This window comes from Otolemur garnettii, unplaced genomic scaffold (assembly GCF_000181295.1).
Source record: "Otolemur garnettii isolate 467f Iridium unplaced genomic scaffold, OtoGar3 scaffold00038, whole genome shotgun sequence".
Taxonomy (NCBI): domain Eukaryota; kingdom Metazoa; phylum Chordata; class Mammalia; order Primates; family Galagidae; genus Otolemur; species Otolemur garnettii.
In genome coordinates, this window is record NW_003852433.1 from 10,836,381 (window position 1) to 10,851,704 (window position 15,324).

General features: G+C 47.0%; 1 protein-coding gene across 1 annotated transcript in view; it reads left to right on the forward strand.

The window, feature by feature from the left end:
- Nucleotides 1-15,324, forward strand: part of KSR2 (kinase suppressor of ras 2) — a 424,985-nt gene that overhangs the window by 362,766 nt on the left and 46,895 nt on the right. The window contains exons 13-14 of the mRNA XM_003789934.1: nt 2,202-2,250; nt 4,232-4,599. Coding sequence (XP_003789982.1) covers nt 2,202-2,250; nt 4,232-4,599 — 417 coding nt within the window. The remainder of the gene's footprint in view (nt 1-2,201; nt 2,251-4,231; nt 4,600-15,324) is intronic.

Sequence of the window (15,324 nt, forward strand, 5' to 3'; positions counted from 1 at the left end):
TCATCATAGCTCACAGCAACCTCAAATTCTTGGTTGTGAGCAATCCTCTTGCCTCAGCCTCCTGAGTAGCTGGGACTACAGGCATGTAACACCAGCTAATTTTTCTATTTTTAGTAGAGATGAACACTCTTGCTCAGGGTGGTCAACTTCTGAGCTCAAGCAATCTGCCTCCCTTGGCCTCCCAGAGTGCTAGGATTACAGGCGTGAGCCACCATGCCTGGCCCAGGAACATTATTTTTAATGGCTGTAAGTGTCATGTGGATGAAGAATAATTTCTTTAAACAATCCCTATGGCTGAACTTTACTTCCCATATTTCACACCCACAGCACTGCCATGAACGTCTTTGCGTGTGGCTTCCCTAGGACACAGACCCTCTTTCCTGGTGATCTGTTGCTTCAGGAGTCAAAGTGACATCACCTTCCTTCACTTTTTTAGTTATGACATAGTATGTCTGGGACATACTAGGATTTGATCAGTTTCTCAACTCACATTTTTGCCTGCTTGGTTTCTCTTCTGGCTCCCCTTACTGCTTCACCCTTTCTGACTCCTATTATGAAAACTTGGTTAAAGACCCAAATGGTACATGGTCTGAAATTAAAGGAACAGCTACTTGCCTGGGGGTGGGAGGGGGATACTGTACTGACATCTAGCTCTGGATCATTTCCCTGCCACATGTAAACCAATTCTCCAATTGCAAGATGAACTCCAGTTATTGACTGACAAGGGGTGCCAGTCAGTAGCTGCCTGCAATCTGCTTAAATGAATGTGCACAGAGGGATGGAAACTCTCTCAATGCAGAGGGAAATAATTGAATAGCCCCAACTGCTGGAATTATGTGGCCTTGTTACAAAGAGAGGAGGGCAGCCCGTTTTGTTGAGGAGAGACTGCATTGTCCCACCCAGTGTCCCCACCAGGGCATCAAGGTCCCAGCACGGCAGCTGTCATTATGCACTTGCCTTCCGCCTTCCGGACTGTGCTATAAATGATTGGTTAGTACCTCGGCAAATGCCACTTTGAAGAACTAACTCTTCTTTCCCTTTCTTTTAATTCTTAGAGTCTTTCAGACCCTGTCTTGCCAGGACCCCCTTGAGCAAGTCAGCAGCTTCTTTGGGTGTGAGAATCAGGATAGGGGAGCCCCCACCCCAGTGAGGAGGTGGGGAGGGGGAAATCTGCTAAGATTCCATTGGGGGGCATGGTATTGACAGTGATTCCTTTTTCCACCTGTTCTAGCTCTTCTGCTCCTTCAGCATCTTATTTACTGCCCCCCCCACTCCAGCTGCGATCCATAAACACAGACAGTATCCTCAAATCTGAGGATACACCCTAAAGCACAATCTCCCCCTCGTGTGTACACCCAACTGATGTGCACTCAAGACAGCTCTACACAGAGCACATCCCATAATACCCACGCAGTACTCACACACACATTGTGCCCTCCCCCAGCACCCGCACCCAGAATGGTTACATACTTAGAACACAGTCGCAGCTCACCAGCTTGTTAACGCACACACACACCCCTGTGTCTTCCAGCTCAGTGCAGTCTTTTTATTTTCATTTCACACATCCTGATTCCATGGGACTGTCAAGGTCCAGCTTAAACATTATGAACTTTCAAATACATCTAGTAATTCTCTGTCCTTGGACTTTCCACCATAATCCACTTATCCAATGCCTACCTCACTTTTGGCTCTTGTTACTTTTAGCCTTTTCATACATCTTAGCTCCTTTAGTAGTAATATAATATTCCTCCAAATCAAGAGTTGTGCTGATTTCCATTCCGTTTCATTGCTCTTGGCACATAGTTCTAGTCAAGTGAATGAATGAATGAGCAGACGAACAAATGAATACTGAGATTCTCACAGGAGATTCCGAATTTGAGCAAACTTCAGAGAACTCAGTAACACTTTCCTGGAAAACACCAAAAGCGCGATAAAGAGGATTTATCTACCCATGGCATTTGGGCCAATTTATAAGAAAGCTATTAGATTACTTGAAACCAAAACAATAAAGATAAATGAGCTCTAAGAAGCCCAGAAAAATCTACTTAAAACAATATCCTTGTGCCCTGCTTAAGGTTATAGAGGCAAAGTCTTGGTGATCAGGACTTCTTCCCACCTGGAGATTCTTCATGCATAGCTAAACTCAATGCATGGACCTTCCTTTTCACCTAAGGGTCACACTCTCTTTTCTTTCTTTAAAGCTTGGAAGGAAACCCATTACTTCAAATTGAAGTGGAGCCAACATCAGAGGTAAGAATCAGAGTCCAGCAAAGCAACTTTCTCTGGGGGCTACCCAGAACTTGGCAAAGCCAAATGATGGTTTTGATGATGTAGAGGGCTTGGCGATAGGTGGAGGCTGCAGTGGCCTCATCTTAAGGATGTTCTAACTCCAGGACAATTAACAAGTGATGGCACCTCCTGGGGCTGAGCCTAATGGGCCATTACATGGTGTGTACCATGGAAAAGCCAGTTTTGTGGAAGTTGGCAAGAGATTTGCATTCTTAGTTGAAAAGTCAGCCCATAGCTGGGTGAACACCAAGGGGGATGTGCCCCAGTGCCTTCAAAAGAATGTGTGGGAGGAGGTCGGGGCCTCAGGAATGCTGCGTTGGCAGTGTTGAGAATGTTCTGGGGCTTCGTTCCACCTGCCCTAGCTACTGGAGGAATAAATGAAGTGTCCTGGGTGAAAATCATGGAATTCTGACCCCTCAGCTCGCTCTATATTCTGAACTGGAAGGAAATAGAGTCAGGGTGTCCAGAGAAAATCATGTTCTTTTGTGGAACTATTGTGGTGGTTGGAAAATGATCCTAGGAGAAGCCAGTGTCTCCTGTGTTGTTTGTCCTGAGTGTGTCTTTGGGGGAAGCTGGCTCAGGTACTTTGGGTCAGGAAAACCTATATCCACCTTCTCAGGCTGTCTCATCTTGCCCCAGGGTCTCTGAGAGTCCCCACTGGCTTGGGCACCTGCCATGTCCACACTCCAGCAAAAGAATTCAAGAGGCAAGGCACCTGGCTGGACTTTGAGTGTCTGACTCTAAAGGTGGCCGCACCCAAGTCTACCTGAGTCATGTGGGTGTGCGTGATAAAAACGCAGAGTTCTGGGGCTGGCCTGCTGATATTTTGATTCAGTATATCTGAGTGGAGTCAGAATGTGCATTTTTCTGGGGTATCCCAGTGGATGTTTGATACAGGTGGTCGGTTCTGCACAAAGAAATCAACAGGTCTGGTCTTCATCTTATTTGAAACCTCACACACACCCCCTGGGGCAGATTGGGTTACCCATACCTTTTGTTGAGGAAAGAAAGGCTCAGAGAAGCAAAGCAACTTGGCCAAGATCACAGAGCCGAGATTCCAGCCCATGGGGTCTGGCTGTTATGTCCATTCTATTAACCTCTCCCTCTAGTACCCTCTCAGCTGCCATAAGACCCTCAGGCCTCTGACCTGTATCTCTTGCCTCTCCCAATTCTTGAATTATCAATTCTGAATTCCCTGGGGGAAGCAGAAGATATTCCATACTGATGGTTGTCACATGTGCTATGCAGACGCACAGTGTACCCATATCTCAGCCTGTCATCAACACATACACAAAAACTGTCAAACAAGTCCAAACTGCCTGGTGGGATAGGAAGGGGTTGAGTCCAGAGACCTGAATCTTAATCCTCCCTCTGCCTGGCTGGGTGACCTAGAGCAATGTTTTTCAACCTTTTTTTAATCTCATGGCACTTTAAGTTATAGTTAAACTTCCACAGCACACTTAAATTATGTTGATAAAAAAGAGTAATGAAAAAAAGAATATATTTAAATTTCCTCAGCACACCTAAGATACTCTCATGCACCAGCACACTGATTGAAAACCTAGAGTAAGTAAGTCCCTTCCCAGGGCGACCACCCAACCCAGTTTGCCAAGGACTAAAGGGTGTCCTGAGATGTGGGATTTTTGGTGCTAAAATCAGGAAAATCCTAGCAAACTAGGATAACTGTTCCCCCTAGCATTTCTCTTCATTGAGCCTCAGTTTTCCCTCTTAGCACAAGAGAGTTGGACCGTCATGATCTTTCTTTCAACCGTGTCATTGGAGTGTGCCTCTAGACCAGAGCTACCTGGGGAAACAGAGAGATGTATGTCCACACCAGCCACTGACACATGTAAAGATATGTCCAGGCGTATGCAGGATACAGCGGGACCACAGGGAGACAGGAGTGGGCATAACTCTGACCTCTCTCTTGCTCTGGCCACAGAATGAGGAGGTCCATGATGAAGCTGAGGAGTCTGAGGATGACTTTGAGGAGATGAACCTATCCCTCCTCTCAGCCCGGAGCTTCCCACGCAAGGCCAGCCAGACTAGCATCTTCCTTCAAGAGTGGGACATCCCCTTTGAGCAGCTGGAGATCGGAGAGCTCATCGGGAAGGGCCGCTTTGGACAAGTGTACCACGGCCGCTGGCATGGCGAGGTGGCCATCCGGCTGATCGACATCGAGAGGGACAATGAGGACCAGCTCAAGGCTTTCAAGCGGGAGGTGATGGCCTATAGGCAGACACGGCACGAGAACGTGGTGCTCTTCATGGGTGCCTGCATGAGCCCACCCCACCTGGCCATCATCACCAGGTCAGTCCCTCCTTGGTCCCCGCCCACAGACTGGCAAAGTTCTGCCTCTGGCATGGTTGAGAAATGGGGTTCTGGTTCATAGAGCATCCCCAGCTTTGCCATTCATTATTTACTTCTATGATTTTAAGATTTAAGATTCTAGAAAATACCTTTAACGCTGAAACTCTTCTGCAAAGCAGAATCCCAGAGAGAGGGCTAAATGGGTCTAGTTAGGACTAAATCAGGGGTCAGCCAACTTTTTCTGTAAAGGGCCCAGTGGTAGACATTTGCAGGCTGTACAGTTTCTGTAGCAGCTACGCAGACCAACTACTGTGGTCTGAAAGCAGCCATCAGTGATATGTGAATGAATCTGCATGGCCATGTTCCAATAAAACTTTATTTACAAAAAAAAAAAAAAAACTATCACAGAGCCACAGTTTGCCAACCCTTGAATTAAGATTCTGCTGACTGCACTTCTGGCTTTCATTAACACTGCAGAGCACATTTTCAGTCTTTGTCATTGTTTTGAGCACCCAGGGTCTACATGTGCACAGAAGGGGTAGTTAGGAGAGAACTATCATTAAGAAAATGAGGCATACCAGACAAAAAGAGCTTTGGTTTCAGCTGAACAGTTGTGAAACAATCTTTGGTGTGTTTTTAAACTCTGGCATTTGCTCCCCTGTCACATTAGGACCAGCCTCAGCAGTGGCATTGCTTCTTGGTCTGGCCCACGGTGCCAAGGTCAGTTAGGAGCTCCCCTTCCTACACTCAGGTCAAGCATCAAGACCCTAAATCCACAGTTCTCACAAAACAACTTGGCAGGTGCTATAGGAGGTGCTGTAGTTTGAGAGGAAAGCTGATGTCTTTAATCTGTTCCCTTGTGAGACAAAACCTCCTTGAGTCCAAATGGAGAAGAACTTGGTGATTAGGCAAAAGGTGCGTTATTGTCTGTCTCCATTGATTCTGTAGATGGAGGTTGACCAGAGTGGCTCCTGTGTGGAGTGATAAGTTCTTTGGAAGGATTGGAGATCCAGGAATGAGTCTCTAATCTCTCCCTTAATCCAGGGAAAACATGGTGTCTCTCAATTCTGCACAGGACAGAAGTGATCAGCCCCAGTAATATTCATGGGATGAGCTATTCTGATTAGGCAAATGTAAGCTTTGGCTGAATAACAAACTACCCCCAAAGGAAGTGGTTTCTCTCTATCCTGTGGACAGTTCTGGACTGAGCCGGGCTCAGTAGCTGGGTCCTTATAGGTGGATGTGGTCAGCTCCACATCAGCAGAGGAGGGCTGGGCAGTCTTGGATGCCCTCCCTCAAGTGTCTGTTGCTTGGCAAACTGTCAGCTGAGGTGCCCCTGTTCTCTTACCCCTGATAGCCGAGCTCAGGTTCATTCCCAGTGTGTTCTCAGGTTTCCAAGTGTAGCAAGCAGTCAAGACCTAATGCGCAAGACATTTTCATGCTTCTGCTCATGACACATTGGCTAACATCCATTGGCCAAAGAGACTCCTGTGATCAACTAGAGTCGGGGCATGGAGAAACAGACTTTATCTCTGAATGGGAGGGTCTGCAATGTCCCATTGCAGGGACATGGATGCAGGGAGAGGTCACCCTGTGGCCATTTTCACATCTGCTGGACAGGCCCTTAGCCCACCTTCCCCCTTCGTGTCTTACAAGGTCTAGCAATTAAGTTTATCAACTCCTAGAAAAAGTGCTACATACCTCATTGCTGAATATCACTATGGTCACCTTCAAGGTGCTCCCCTAGAGAAGCTACCCACCAATGCCAGCGCCTAGTCCACTCTTCAAAGCCATTTTGGAACTCTTTTTCTGGAATGGTCATCAGGGTTGTAATCAACTTACCCTTGATATCTTGAATGCCATCAAAATGTCTTTTCTTCTATATTTCCTTTATCTTTGGATAAAGAAAAAGTCACTGGGGGAGTCAGATCCAGTGTGTAGGGACAGTGACCCAACAGAGTTATTTGTTCACTGGCTCAGACCCCTTCCCAGACAGTGCCGTGTGAGCTGGTGCATTGTCGTGATGCAAGAGCCCATTTCACACACCCCTTTCTCATGCCAAGAATTTCAGTTAAGATCTTCCTGTTTCTCTATCCATGTTTACATGGTCTGCTGTGCTTCTCATAGCTGACAATGTTGCCGCACAGTTCCATGAATTTTTGCAAAGTTTTTGTCAGTTCTATGTGTGCTGGCAAGTTTGTGAGCTTAATTGTCCAGGAAGCATCATTTTCTCTTAACAGGCCCAATAGCCCTTTACTTGGTAGGCACAAGTCCAGTTGGAGGCTGATCTTCTCCCCACCCTGGATACCCTTCATCTGTCTCTTATGGGTCCTACCTTAAGCTGTCACCTCACATTTCTCTGGTTATCTCACCTTCTGAGCTGTTAACTCTGTCAGAGCCCCAAATTCAGCAATTTGAAATGCGCCATCTCCTCTCCGTTTTGGTCCTTACAGGGACCTCCCACCTCCCTGTTCTCCAACATTTTCAGCAGTATCCGTGGAGCTGCTGCATCCATGCCTCCCTCACCACCTTCCCAAAGGCCAGTGAACTGGAAATAGGCAGACTCGGTTAGCAGCCACCCTTGAAAAACGAGCGGTCATTATGAAAATGTGCTGCTCATCCTGCAAGCCAGCTGCATTTGCGGCCCTCTTCTATTATGTACAGAACTCTGAGCCCCCCTCCCCAAGCACCATAACTGCCTACAGATTTCACAAATAGCCCAGCTTTTTCCTGGCACCATGATAAAAACTCTGCAGCTTTGGGACATGTAATTGGTCTCTGAAGTGTTTTGGTATTTTGTGTGAGAATGCCAGATGAGGCCCAAAGAAGTGGCATTGATTCCATATTCTTGTTGTTATATATTTATCTTAGGGAGGAGCTCCGTGCATCCCTCTTTCCCGCTCAGTGCTGTCCCCTTGTTGGCGCTCCAAGTTTCTTATCTGAACATTCAATTTGAAACCAAATATTTGAGTAATCTGATTAATCGCTTGCATTCGCACGATTGGCTGGCAGAGGTCGATGGACAATAGCCAACCCACTGGAACAGTTTGGGGACCCTAGATTTATTTTACAGGGAACATGAGACCAGATAATTACCTGGCATATTCTAGATAAATTCACAGTGGTACGTTGTAGCCAATTACTTAGAAATTATTATTGAAGTTAACAAGTATTTCTAAGATTAGCCTCCTTGCAATGCAACAGGGATGGCTGTCAGGTAAATGAGTAACAACCAACTAGTTACCCGGTTGCTAAATGCTATTAGCAGCAGGATTGCTAAATTGTTTTGCAATTGGGTCATTAGGGGATTATTGCAAAGCTATCGGCAGTCTGGATCGTTCATGTTAAAAACTCCAAGTGGAATTTGAAAGCTAATAGAGAGTTGAATGAAATCATCTCTCACCCTTCTACCTTGCTGCAAGATTTCCTCAGCCTCAGTTTCCCCTTCTGTAAAATGAGAGGTGACAGCAGATGTTTGTCACAGAGTTCTTTGGTTCTGGGAGAAGGGGTTGTTTTAGAAGCAGCAGGAACCTCATCCACAGGATGGTAGACCCCAGACCTCCTGCACCAGGGAGGAAGGTCTTTAAAATGCAGATTCCAGGAAAAAGACTGTGATGGGGACAGGGAGGGTGAATGAGCAGATGAGGGTGGAGAAAGCAGCAGAAGCCAGATTGGAGAGGGCAGGGGTCCTCACGCCTGGTAGAGAGAGGAGCAGGGGCTCCACCCTCAGCACTGCGGACACTTGGGGTCAGGTCAGTCTTTGTGGTGGAGGCTGTCCTGTGCCCTGCAAGATGTTTATCAGCATCCCCGATTTCCACCCACTAGATGCCAGTAGCTACTCTGCCCCTCCCCGCTCGTGACAGCCAAAATTGTCTCCAGACAATGCCCAGGTGCAGGGGACTCTATCACATAGCCAAGTTTGAAATCCTCTGGTGTGGGAACTTCCCCCACCCCCATGAGGAGTCCCTATCTTGTGTCAAGGGCAGTGAGAAGCCATTGGAAGGTCGTAGGCAGAGGTGTGACCTGGAGTCCTTGAGGGCAAGAATCAGGAAACCTCTAAAATAAGGTGAGTGCCCAAAAGGGAATATTTTGCCCAGTGCAAAAGTTCAAGGAAATGATTGGCTTACCCTGCCCTAACTTTCTATTATAATTAAAGAGCCAACATTGATGGGTTTCTGTGTCCTTTCTCCTACCCCTCATCCTACTGCCCTCGACCAGACTCACAAACACTGTTACAAAGATCACCACATCATGGCTGCTTCTTTGGCAGTGGGAGAGGCTCTGAACCAGTGGAAGGGAAGCCGCAGGCTGACCTGTTTTGCCACCAAGGGTGGTTCTGAGGAGTGACAAGTTGCCCCATTCTCAGAAAGATTTATCACAGATGTCACAGTTTGGGGCCTGAGCAAGACTTCAAGTCTATCATGTGGCTTCTTAAAATCTAAGGTTGCACAGCTAAGTCTCTTTCTTTGTTGGACTAATGTTCCTGATTAAAAGGTAGGATGAACAAAGAACCTTTAAAAATGAACCAAAAATTAAAAATTAAAAAAAAAAAAAGCAGATTCCACAAACCTTTAGCATGTGCTTTACTTGAGGCCAGGCCAGGTGAGGTTCTCCTGTTTAACCCTGTGCCCATTTTACAGATAAGAAAACTGAGGTCATAAATGCAAAGGGAACCCTTGCCCAAATCACAGAACAAATAACTTGGAATGGGTTCAAAGCATATCTGAATTCTATTCTAGCATGTTCTTTCTTTGCCATGGCCAAGGGGAATGGGCCGTCCATGTGAGAAGTTCCATAACACAGGGAGGATCCATCCCTGGTCATATCAGAATAGCCTGGAGAATTTGCTAGCACCACAGGGCAGAGGGCTTGTCCTACTTCAATTAACCTGGGCCTCCATATTTTTCATTAAGTTCCAGGGGATTTTGTGCACACCTTAGTCTAAGAACTGCTGCCTTATTAGAGCTGAGTTTTAGTTTTGTGGCTTTTCATTTTTTGGTGTTCATTTACTGCTACAGTGCCTTATAAATTCTCATGGAGCCAGCACACACCTCCCCCGCCATGTGCACCTCCCCGGGTGCCCCCCTCACACACCCCTGTCTTCCACATACATCCTAAATTACACACCAGTTCTTTCTTTCACTCTTATCCTTTTTCCCACACCCCCTCAGAGAAACACAGGCCTTCTCTCTTCCCCTACAAAACACCCGTTCCACAAATATTAGCAACTCACAAAATTTCTGTACAGAACTCATGAAACATAGAGTTCCTTACAAAAGCCCACACCTCACTCTCATCCGCAGTCCCCAAATAATTTTCTAGAATTCCAGAATTATTTAAGGCTACGCTTTTCATCATGGGAACTTGCTAGAAATGCAAATTCTCCCTCCTGCCCTCCTCTACTCTGGGGATGTGTCCAGCAATCTGAGCTTAAAGAAGCCCCCAGGGAATTCTGATTTATGCTCCAGTATGAGGCCCGCTGCTTTAAAGAAACCTGTTCTTCCTTCTTACCCCTGAGCAACCAGACTTTTCTACTGCTGAGAGCTTCCGGCACACCTTGGAAACCTCGTTGTGTCAGGTGGCCCTGAGAGGTGAGCAGCTGAATCCAAACTGGGTGAGGGCCTAGAATGACCCAATAACAGCACCTGCAGGGGCCTGTGAGCCATCTGTTAACTTCAGTGCTAACCTGCACTCACTAACGTGCCTTCCGCGGGCATTTATCGACCCTGGCTGAGTGCCAGGGGCAGAGGACAGGTGCTCAGAACTCTGAGCTGCACGTTCCAGTGGCAGAGGCAGACAAGTTAGGCAAACAAATAAGGGGATTATGAAAGCCACAAAGTGGGCAATGGATGAGTCAGGGTGACAGGAGAGCCCCTTTGTAGAGGGGCTCAGAGGCAGCTTCTCTGGAGAGATGACATTGGAGCTTAGCTCAGGCAAGGAGGAGATGGCCATGCCAAGAGGCAGAAAAAGAGCAATTCAGGCAGAAATGCAGCAGATGCAAATGTCCTGAGGCAGACGTGAGACGGCCATGTTTGGGGAGCAATAGGAAATGCACTGCAGTGGGCAGATGTTCACAGAGGTTTGCAGGCTGTGAAAAGGACATGGTGTTTGTCCTAATGCAATTGAAGCCCCTGTGAGATTTTAAATAGGAGCTGGTCACACCGCTCCAGAGTTTTTCAGTGACCTCACTGCTGCCTCCTCTTGTAGTCAGCTGAATGTGTCAGGACTCATTTTGTTGAGAACGGTGATGGCATCAGTGAAACCCAGCCCTGAAGGGTGCACCAAGAGAAAAGGGGGCTCCGAGGCATCCCACCTACCACTTTGGCATTTCCCCCTGTGTAGGGCTCCCAGAAAAGACGCCTGGGTGGCTCCTCTGCATTTGAGAACACAGTGAACTTTGGGATGCTTCTTCTCCAGGGATGGGGGTAGGAAGGCACATGAGAGGCATTACCTAAGCATCTGATGATGATGGAAGAGCTCGGGTTGTATGCCCTGGGGAGGGGGGGAGGGGCGGGAAGAATCGGATTTCTCCCACGCCCTCAGGAAGATTTAACAGATTTCTCATTCGGCGCATGTCACCAGTCCCCTCACTGGGTTCCCAAAGTCTAGCGGCATCATCCCAGTCATGTGAGGGTGACTGTGTTGCCCACACACACACACACACACACACGAGATATCCAGCACGTACCCACCTCCTGGGGCCAAGATAGTAATGAAATCCCGTGGGGTCTCATTTGCACAGCATTTCAATCCAGTAAATATCAGGAGCTATTTGATAGATTATTTATTTCCAACGCCAAATCAGTTTCTGTTTGCTGTACTTTCAAATCTAACAGCACCAAGCTGCTATATTTGAGAGATGATACGGGGGGACCTTGCCTCAGGCTGGGACAGTAACTTGTCACCCGCATGGGATTTCGACTTTTTCTGTAACTCAGAACTTGGGGTCTTTCTGATTTATGTTTCCCTCGGGCCAGTTTGATTGTCCTAAATATATAACATACAAGGGGTGGGGGTGGGGGGTGGGCTGAGCACATGAAGATTCTGTCCCCGTCATCCAGTGGAATCGGCTTCCTTTTATGCTCAAAAAGCTGAATCGCTTTCCCTTTATAAAGCACAGCTGAAAAGGTTTTTTGTCTGTGGCTGCCTTTAATTGTGCTGAAATGTAAAGCGCCCCAGGACTTTTGTGAAGGAAGCGCTATAAATGTCCTGCGTCATTACCAGTATTATTATTAGCATCATCTCATGTACATCGCATACACCCGTTGGTAAACGGTCGTATGAGCAGCGGAGGACTTGCACGGGCGAGGACCTTACCACCAGCCGCCACTTCCCTTGAACCTCAAAGATTCTGAATCTGTATGTGTGACATATGGCATCACTGAAGAAAATATTTTGTTTCTTATGGCACAAGTACTAACTTGTTTGCTATTGAAAATACCAATCAGCAAAAAGGAAAAAAATGAAATTCAGTTATCACGTCTCCAGCAGGAGAGATTCCCATTCACATTTTAGTGTCTCTCCATCCTGGCATTTAACACTTCGTACCGGTCAGGGGAATGGTAGCTGCTGTGACAAATAAGCCTTAAAACATGAAGTGGTTTAACACGGTGTAAGATTGTTTCTTGCTCATGTGCTAGTTCAAGACAGGAGTTTCTGCATGATAGGTGGCTTTGCTTCCTGGTCAGGGGATCCTAACACTGAGTCCCTAGGCCTCTCTGCTTCCAGATGGGGAAGAGGAAAGAGTGTGGAAGGTCAGGTGGCTTCTGTGTGCTATGCCTGCAAGTGGTGTACTTTACCTCACTCACTGGCATTGCCTGGAGCTGAGTCTCTCAGCCACTTTTAACGGCAAGAGTGGCTGGGAAATCATTAACTGTACTCCCAGGAGGAAAACAAAGTGGGTTTTGTGAATAGCCAGGACCTCTGTGGCACACACTCCTTTATGGATAAATCTTCTCTCATTGACAACAGACTCACCCAGCAGCCCTGCGTGATGACTTGCTCTTTTTACTAAACAACATATGCATGGAACACTTTCCTTTTGCATTTCAGTTGACTGCAAATTTCTTCACTCCTCTTTGCCTTAGTTTCTTCATCTGTAGAACAGGGATGATATTTATCTGTCTTGGAAGACGGTGATGAGAATTAGCAGTCTTATATGAAAAGGCTATAGGTCCTATGGTATTGGAGATTCTCAATAACTTTTTTTCTCAATAACAATGCGATAATGTAGCAATGATTAGAAACAGTATATTTTCTGTCAGGTGCCAAAACATCCTTGGCACTATAAATGGGTGTTTTGTGTTTATTACAATATCAGATGATATGAGATAGTAAGTATAGCTGGATTCCCAGCTCTGCTCCTGTCTTCGACTTGAGCTGAGTTACATAACTAAGCTCCTAGCTGTCCTGAGGGAGGTGTTGAGTAGGGAGCCAGGTAGACTGGTCTCCAGCTCATGTGAGAGGTTGGGGCTGGAAATAATGACATGTGAGTCATCCGCATAGATGTGCTGATGGAAGCTGTGGACTTCAGATGAAGCTGAGGTCATCTGGGGAAGAGAGAGGTTATCACCTGAGGATGAAGCCTGGAGCACCTGCAGCTGATACAGGGAGGCCCAGTTGGGCGGCCTGACTGAGAAGTGTGATTCTGCAAGGAAGTGGCCAGGCTGCTGTTAGCAAGCAGAATAGCATGGAGTCCCAGGGACAACCCCACGTTGTCTCCACTACCCAGCTCCCTCTGTCAGTTTCCTTTTAATTACATCACTGTGTTTTATCTTCACTGAGGCATGTCTCATCACGAGCTAATAATTCTTTTGTTCTTCTTTTTTTTGTCCATTTACTCTTTTCCTGACACCTCCCCCCTTCCTTAGAACAAAAAGCCCTAGGAGAACTAGGACCTCTCAGCTGTAGGACCCACATTTATATCCCCAGCCCCCCCAAGGAATCAAGTCCTCCACACATACTTAAATGAATGGCTGAAGAGTTTACAAAAATACGTTCACAGGCATTTGCGCAGCCTGTGTCTTCACAGCAGGTGTATCGACAGACAATGAATGAAGGGTGGTATTTACTTAGAATCACTGAGAAGTGAGTGGGACATAGGGAAAATATAGTACGTGCCAGGGAGGGCAGGTGGCTATAGTATGTGGGAGAAGTACCAGTGATGAAAAGAGGAGAGGTGCCAAGTACGTGGTGTAAATGATGATAACACAATAAAGTGGTATTTGCCTCCAAACACTCATCGTGCAGGGTCTCATGCTTGATGCCGGGAATAGAGAGAAGAGGGCATGACCTCTGCCCCCATGGAGCTCACAGATGGGGAATTCGCTGGATAACTCTCTCCAACAGTGTCATAGTCTCTGCCGTACAATCACGGGGGCCATGGGGACCCAAAGCTGGTCCCTTATCCAGGTGTGATTAGTCAGGTGGTCAAAAAGGTAGTGACCTTTCTAATAGAGGGAACAGCTTGTGCAAAGTCTTGGAGGTAGGACAGACCAAGACTGAGGGAAGGAAGGGTGTCCAGAAGCTGGTTGTGTTTGGGCATAGCAGGAGATAAGACCCTGAGGTGGTCTTAAAAGCTGCAGTCCCCACCCTCAGGCCGTGGACCTCCACTGGCTTATCAGGAACTGAGTCACACAGCAAGGGGTGCATGGTGGGCTAGCCAGTGAAGCTTCCTCTCTATCTCCGGCCACTCCCATTGCTGGCATCACTGCCTGAGCCCCGCCTCCTGTCAGATCAGCAGCTTGAGATTTTCATAGGAGTGTGAACTGCTGTAAACTGTGCAAGTGAGGGAGCTAGGTTGTGCACCCCTGAAGAGAATCTGATGCCTCCCACCCTGTCTGTGGAATCATTGTCTTCCATGAAGCCTGTCCCTGGTTCCAAAAGTGTTAGGGACTGCTGTCTTAAGGGACTTTGTCAGGCAGGCTAAAGAATTTGAATGTTTTTCCTAAATGCAGTGCGGGAGCCACCCAGGGGTTGTCATAGTCCGGCTTGTGCTTGAGAAAGACTACTTCGGCAGTGTTCCCTTAAGAGAGTTTGCAGTAGAATTGTTGATACAGTCCCCTCCTCCAAGAATGGTGTGGACAGTTAGTGTTGATCCTAATCAGACATTGTCAGGAACAAAAGCAGGTTTTAATGCCCCAGCTTCTAGGAGCTCTTTGGCAAGACTCCCTTAAGGAAGAGCAACAGTGAGCTGGCAGTCCTTTGGAAAGGAAGGCATTTTCAACAGCTTTCACTATTTACCAGCGTTAAAAATAGACAGCTGCACTCCCATGTTTGGAAGGCAAGTGTGGGTAACATCAGGCCCTTAACATGTGTTCCAGAAAGAAGAGGGACAGTTCCGTCAGCATTGCTGGCAGGCAGTGGTTAAACAAAGGCTCGGGACCACGGAGGAAGCCTCACGGAGGGAGACAAAATTATAATTAACAACCCCTCAATGTAGGTACCGAGCAGCCCCATATCCTTGTCTGCAGAGAGGAGACTTGAATGGCACCTACCTCTGAGGGTTGTTAAAGCAATTCAAAAGACAGAAAAAAACAGTATTTGCACAGAGGTTGGTCAGATTGCGGGGAACCATCTTTTAATTACAATCTTGCCTAAGGTCATAGCAAGGAAGAGACTGTCTGATTCAGGCCAAAGCCCGTATCAAATCATCTTCTTTTTTTCCCCTTCCAACTGTGCCTGAGTGCATCCTGCTTTCTTTTTTTCTTTTTCTTTTGTTTTTTT